Here is a 7585-nt window from a genome sequence, read left to right as displayed (position 1 = left end):
CATCTATCTCACTTGCTCGCGTACAGATTACGTAGTTCTATCCCTCTCTCCAGCGCTGTCACTGCCATGGCCGATCCAGACGGTGACAAGAAATTAATTAGGGGAAGCTGGGGAAAATAATGGTCCGCCGTGATTTTTAAATGAAATTTATTTTCTTCACTTCATTTATTTCTTGGCAACATGACACTTTGGAAATTATTAGACTCCGAATCGGTTTACGAAGCGACATTCCCTATTTACCTCTGACGGTTTGTATTATGAGATGAAGGAATTAATTTATTTTTTGAATACCTTTAGAGAGGTAAAAGCGTTTTGTTTGTTAAATAAACTAGGATTTTTTTTCTTTTCGTTGTAATTCTTATACCAGTCGCGATGATGATTATAATACAATCGTTTTAGAATAAATAAACACACCAAAAGACTATTGAATATAAGAAATATTTAAAACTTTATTTGTTATTATACAAATATAGTTACTTAATTTTGCTAAACACAATTACAAAAAAATGAGCGCGGACGACTCTACATTCTTGAACTAGTCTTTGATATAACGAAGTTTAATAAAATAGGAACAATATAGAGAGGAGATAGTTTTATCATTTATGTTTTGTATCAAGTCTTTCAATTCTACCAATTTATATGCATATAATTAATATTTATTTTAAGACTTGTTGACATAACTTTGATGTATCTTAGTAGTGTCATCACCATCCATCATCCGTAACCATGTTTAAACATATTTAAAAACTGTTTGAAGAAACCAAATTTTGTTGACTGCACGTCATGAAAGTGACAGGAAGAGATTTTTCTTTCCGACTTTTTTTTTGTGCTTTTAAAGTGTTTAGCTACGTAATATCCTGTTATCGATAGAGAATGCTTAATAATTTAATGTCAAAAAAAGCTTTTGATACATGTAATTTTATTAACCGACTTCAAAAAAAGGAGGAGGTTATCAATTCGGACGGTATGTTTTTTTTTTATGTATGTACACCGATTACTCCGAGGTTTCTGAACCAATTTACGTGATTTTTTTTTGTTCGATGGGGGATGGTGTCGAATTGGTCCCATAAAAATTTTATTCGGATAGGCCCAGTAGTTTTTATTTTATGAGCATTTTTGTCTGTGGGTATTTGTAAATTTTGCAAGTGCAAGTTTGAAGTCGGTTGTTTTTAACGCAGTTATCACTTGTTTGATTTATTTTGTGGGTGCTTGCATGAGCTTTTAAAAGTTGCAATTTTTACAAGTTCTAAAAATGCAGCGCAAACCAGTCATATAGACGATTTTTGAAATTTAATGCAATCAAAAGTGAAAAATAAATTCAAAAACAACCTTTTTTTTGACGCAGTTGGGTGACAATGAATATGATGGTTGTAGAGTTATAACAATGTGATAAAAATCATGAAATAATACACAAATTGTTCTACAAATGAATTTATAATATGTCGCGTGACTGATATGATTATACTCGAAAAAGATAATTTGTGAATGCTTATAATTTTAATAGTTTGAAATCACGACATAATAATACTGTCGCCTATAGGCTATTATGAATAACAAACAAAAATACTTAATTGGTGTATAGACACGTCACGAGTGAGTATCTACATAATATTCTTTTAAATTTAAAGAACAAATTACGTGCTTATTAAATAGATTAAAAAGTTAAAAACATAAGCAGCCTCATAGAATTATTAGCAAATCATATAGTTTCATTGATTTAGCTCGTTTTATTTATCTTTAAAAAATAATAATTTAAATATTAACTAACTTAGATATAATTAATCATCACCTTCTTACTACTTTCATCCAGCACCATGAAACAACAAAACAAAATTTAATATACTATTATAAAGAAATGTTTGTGCGACCGATCCAACCGAAAACAAACGAAGATCGTAAAGCAATACAGAATAATGACAAATTTAGAAACAAAAAGAAGGAATCAATGTGGTTGAATGTACGAAACAGAAGTAGAGAATACTTGGTATTATTTCTCGAAACTTCTAGTATACATGGTTTGAATCATCTTATTGCTGCAAGAAGACATCCCTTTGAAGTGTAAGCTGGTTTTAATTCTATTCACATTAGCTGTAAAGCTAATTTTGAATGACTGTTACTAATTTCTGATGATTATTGAATAACAATTCATCAAGCATTATTGATGAAACAGAATTACTAGCTTTTAGTAAACTTTCTTTTGAGACTTAATCTTACCTCACAATCATAAGGAATAAGTATTGAGAATGAAGTAACTGTAATTTATTTAGAAAGAAAAGATAGGATGGAGAGAAATCGTAAACAGTAGGACAATAAAATGAACCAGAAATACAAGTATTCAATTTACAATTAAATTCCTATTTAAAACATTAGTTAATCGTTCTTTTTTAGTTTCCTCTGGCTCACCATAGTAGTCCTATCAGTGTTTGGTTCCATATACCTATCTCAAACCACCTGGGCTCGCTACCAGTCGTCCCCCACCGTAGTGTCAATGGACAGAGACATGTTCGCTTGGAACACTACCTTCCCTTGTGTTACTGTGTGCAATGACCAGAAGATTAATCTGGTGAAATTGGAGGAGTTCGTGAAGTAAGTGAATACAAGTGGTTTGTAGTTGATGTTAAATATTAGGATGATACGATATGTTTTGAAGTCAAATGTGGATACAATTTTGTAAACCATTATCAATATGTAAATTGTTATCTTTGGCAAAACGGTGCGAAATTGCTTCTATAAACATCATTGTTGTTGCTCTGAATCGCACCAGTGAAATGTTTTTTTAGCTAAAGAGCATAATATTATATACAACTTTCCGACAACATCCATCGGGGCCTTAACGGCCGGCCAGTCGAGTAGACTGGTCGAGGATCCTCCCTTTTTCGATGGAGGAATTCCACCTTCCTTCCTCCACAATCATGATCATTATCAGCTTCTATAAACACTTTATCTTATTATACTACTTCTAATATGTATTACGATACAACAAAACTAGACATATCCTGAATTTCAACATAACAATACGAGATATATTTATTTTTGAAATATATTATAACAAGAAGAAACATCACCTATCTAATATAATAATCTATTTTTTTATATTATGTTGTTCCTGTTTTTGGTGCTGTTTTCTAGAAAATCGGACATAGAAGACAAGGAAGGTTTAAAGAAGTTCATACTAGCTCTAGGCAACGCAACGTATAAAAACTTTGAAACAATGCCAATCTTCGACCAAGTAAAACCTTCCGAGTATATGGACATTCTTTTCGAGCTCTCTTCTGGATTCAAACCCAGTCTAACTATTGGTGCTCTGGGTAGGGATTTGGAGATTACACCTACTATGACTGAAATGGGCATTTGTTATGCGATCAATTCAAAAATAGCTGTATATAACTCTCCAGGGTAGGTACAATTTTGGCATGTGATTCTTTTATATTATGTGGATTTGTTTTATTTTATATATTTCATTGTATAAACGTTTCATTTTTATTTACATAATAAAATATACCTATTGTAAAAATTATGAACTGTTTTCAAAATCATGTCATATTTTATTTTAATTCCTCCCTAATTAAAATCAAGTATCAAAAATTCGAAAAGGCATCATATACCTGAATTTAAAAACTTCATTGTATTATTTATTCTGCTATAGATATATAAAAGCAAATAGATGGGATATGATAACTACTCAGAATGCATCGATTACTGTACATCCATTGGATGGAGAAGTATTTGCACATGTTTTAAACCTTTCGTCGTCTTACGACGTAAGTATTATTAACTTCTGTATTCGCCGTAATATACTTAAAAAGTAACGAATCTTAAGCAACAGAAATTACAGAATGTCTTTTTAAAGATACTATTTTTAAGTTTTTAGACAATTTTATCGGTACGTAACATAGCTTATTATTGATACTATATGGTACTTAATTTTGACAAGTTCCTTTTCAAGGTATACATCCACGGACCTTTAGAAGTACCAGATATATCAACAAAGTTTGAGCACTCTCCAGAAATGTTCTACATGAAGCTCTACGTCACAGCATTTACTGTCTACACATCACCAGAAGCTGCCAGGTGATAATTTAGATATGAGTCGTAATAGATAGATTAATTAAAATTGCATAAGTACTTGGTATTGGTAATAGAAGACTACCTTATATAAACTGCCCTACCATCTCTAGAATATCCATGGGTAGGATATTTCCATTTTTAAATTTAAATGAGTGAGGAGATGTTGCAGTAATTAAATTATTGTTAAATTGATATGATTTACCTACATTGTACTACCTACCATAAAACAAAAACACATTACGAATCATCGTACATTTCTAATGTACAAGACACGCTTGCCATTCTGCAATCTACTTACCTATGTGATTTAGTTTTATAGCAATCAAATGTTTTAAAAATGAGAAGATTTTAAAAGACACGGGTTCGAATCCCACCTCGATGATCGACTTTTTTCTATTTTTTTTACAACTTTGATCCACTACCTAATTATAGTTTTTAACAGATTTAAAAAGTAGGAGGTTATATATTTATTTATTTATCATAGATGCACCAACAGTAACTCAATTTGTAACAATAAATAAGTATTTGTACATAAAATCCTATTCTAAATTGGCTACTAATTATAGGTACATACAGCATTACATGAACATTGGATTGAATTTAGTATTGATCTAAATTATACACAGAAAAAAAATATAACAGAATTAAATAGAGTAATGTAAAAACAATATTGTCAAAAAAAAACTTAGAGGAATTCAATAACAGTGTCACTTACAAATAATTCCAATAATTTTATTCTTAAAAGACCAAAACGAGTCGTGAAAAATGTCAACATCATTATTTGTATTAATCTTATTGAAAGCACGCATATGGATGGGGCTATACTTCTTTAAGTTTGTACGAGACGAAGAGGCAGAAAAAGTATTAACTATCGCATAACGTGGGATTGAACGGAGAACAGTTAAATTACTTAATATAAGTTAGAAGATTGGTGTTTAGATTGCCATCATTGTTATCAATTCGGTCGGTGTATTTTTTATTTTTTTTCTTCTAACAGGCTAACAATCGGCCAGCGTAGATGTAGATTCACACAAGAGAACAATCTCAAGCATTTCGCGGTGTACTCATATACAAACTGTCAGATGGAGTGCAGAGCCCGACTTTGCTTGAAGTATTGTGATTGCCTGCCGTATTTCTACAGGAGAGTTGGTAATTTATATATTGAAGTGAAACTTCATTTGGCGCATTGAGACTAAAATTTCAAGGTCGCGTCATGGCAATAACGTAACGTCATGGAGTAAGGCGACGATTTTAATATCTATAAGTAATAATGTCGTATACAAATAATATGCATAAATATTGTATTAAGTAACTGCTAATTCATTTTGACAGGCGATGAAAAAATGTGTGATGTCAGAGGCTTCCACTGTTTAGCGAAACACAAAGGTATGTACTTGGTATGAACAAATTAATTTATAACAATATAGAAGAAAGGACAGAATCCACAATGAAAACGTGTGATTCTCAAGATGTCACTGTCATTGTAGTTTTGGTATAACCAAGAAGCTTCTTGGGTACCTATAACGCTTTATTTCCTCACTGTCGACCTCTAATCGTATCGAACTCCCTATTTTTTTTAATTAAATTCTTAACTAGCCATACCATTGGAATTTGAATGTATAATTTATTGTTGAGTTTAAAGATTTCATTTTCTAGACGAGTTGTATAAATTACGAGACAAGGCTGGTAAGAAGATAAATTGTGGATGTGTACCCATTTGCAATGACGTCAACTATGTCATACAATCCAATGTAAGTATAAAATTACAAATAAACAGTAGACAAAAGAATAGAAATAAAGTCTAGAACATTCATAACACCAAATTTATGTGTTTTTCGTCCTAGGTAGGTCTAAAGTCACATTATTTTAGTCCTAGGTAGGACTAAAATAATGTGAATTAAAGAACAAACCAAATTTCTCCCTTTTATAAAACGTACGTGCAAATAGTGCAATGAAAGAACTTTATAAATATTTAGATTTTATACTTAAATATAAATATATCATATTGTAGGATCTACAAGAATGGTTTCTGGGGACAAACTTGCAGTGGGGCATCGTCACTTACCCCCGCATGAGATACCGACGAGACATCATTTTTGGATTCACTGATGTTCTGGGTAATATCTATTTAAAGTAAAAGTTACGATGTGCATATTTTTATATAGTGGTATATGATTAAATAATATTGAAATAATCATTATATCCTTATTATAAACTAGCTGTGCCCTGCGGTTTTACCCGCAGTGCTTCACAGTTCACGTTTCTGTTAGTCTCATAGCGTGATGATAATATATCGATAAATGGGCTACTATTTCATCAAGGACGCAACTATTTCATCTATCTATGTGCTAGAGTGAGACATATCATATGCGAAATCCTGCCACACTACTGACAGTTTTTTCGTTGTTTCGCTGGGCGCATACGAATGCTTAGGTGTAGGTACTAAAGGCATAAAGGCGTATCGCGGGAAACATCTTATTCTCAAGGGAATTTTCCTTGACCACGCGGACGACGCCGTGGGCGGAAAGCTAGTTGCAAACAATATTATAATATGAAGAATTTATATTATTATAATGACAATTTTTATTTTCAGTGGCTGTAGGAGGAATGGCCGGGTTGTTTCTTGGTTGCAGCGTGCTGAGCTTCATGGAGATAGTTTATTTCTTAACTTTACGACTTATTTGCTACTCTAGATCTACTATGCGGAAATAGTTCCAATATAGAGTTGTTATAGAAAACAAAAATATATCTTCTCTTATACATAGATGTATTTTGTGATTTAAGTACTTTGCAATTGTTATAAATGTGAATATAATATTCATAATTTAATATGTTTTAATAAAAGTCGATACTTCTTCTTCTTATTAAAGTGAAACTTAAATTACATCGTCTCAAACTGTTTGGTCTGTGTAGCGCATGTCGCGTGACGCACGATACGTACGATAATTATCGTACAAATACGATAATTTTTTGTTAAATGTCTATAGTGTGAAAAAAAGTCTCACTTTTTCCGTGGTTTCATAAAACCACACAACATTTTATTTTCTATTCTTATTTTTTTTTCACAGCATTCCAAAACAGTAGTAGATAGTAGGCTAATGAAGTTAATATCTTAATTATTACTTAATACCTACTTAAAATAATAAGCCTATTTTAGGCTAAGCGCGCACCACGATTTTAATTTTTGCGACACGATTTCAAAATCGCGCTGTAGAAAATCGCAGAGAGTACGGTGCGCGCACAGCGATAATTTAATAGTGATCCTTACTCACTTTCATCATGGATTTCGTACAAGTTGCTTGTCTTTATTTACTACTTCGGAGGATAAGAATAAAAAAAAAAGAAAATTCGTCTATATTGGACTCATTCTTTTACAGCAGATAGAATTGTCAAAGGTTTCTTTTATCCATACTAATATTATAAATGCGAAAGTAACTCTGTCTGTCTGTAAATTTGGTATAGAGATATTTTGATACCCGAGAAAAGACATAGGATCGGTTTTATCCCGAAAATCCCA

General features: G+C 31.8%; 1 protein-coding gene across 1 annotated transcript; it reads left to right on the top strand.

Annotated features, from left to right (window-relative positions):
• Nucleotides 1-1855: 1855 nt before the first annotated feature.
• On the top strand, nucleotides 1856-6780 carry LOC123693187 (pickpocket protein 28-like). Its single transcript, XM_045638176.1, has 10 exons — nucleotides 1856-2058; nucleotides 2389-2586; nucleotides 3130-3396; nucleotides 3647-3761; nucleotides 3947-4071; nucleotides 5066-5217; nucleotides 5401-5454; nucleotides 5725-5819; nucleotides 6080-6185; nucleotides 6662-6780. Exons 1-10 carry the CDS (start codon nucleotides 1856-1858, stop codon nucleotides 6778-6780), a joined length of 1434 nt encoding a protein of 477 aa, XP_045494132.1.
• Nucleotides 6781-7585: the final 805 nt, after the last annotated feature.

This window comes from Colias croceus, chromosome 7, assembly GCF_905220415.1.
Source record: "Colias croceus chromosome 7, ilColCroc2.1".
In the NCBI taxonomy this organism is placed as follows: Eukaryota; Metazoa; Arthropoda; class Insecta; order Lepidoptera; family Pieridae; genus Colias; species Colias croceus.
This window is presented reverse-complemented; position numbering and strand designations above follow the sequence as displayed.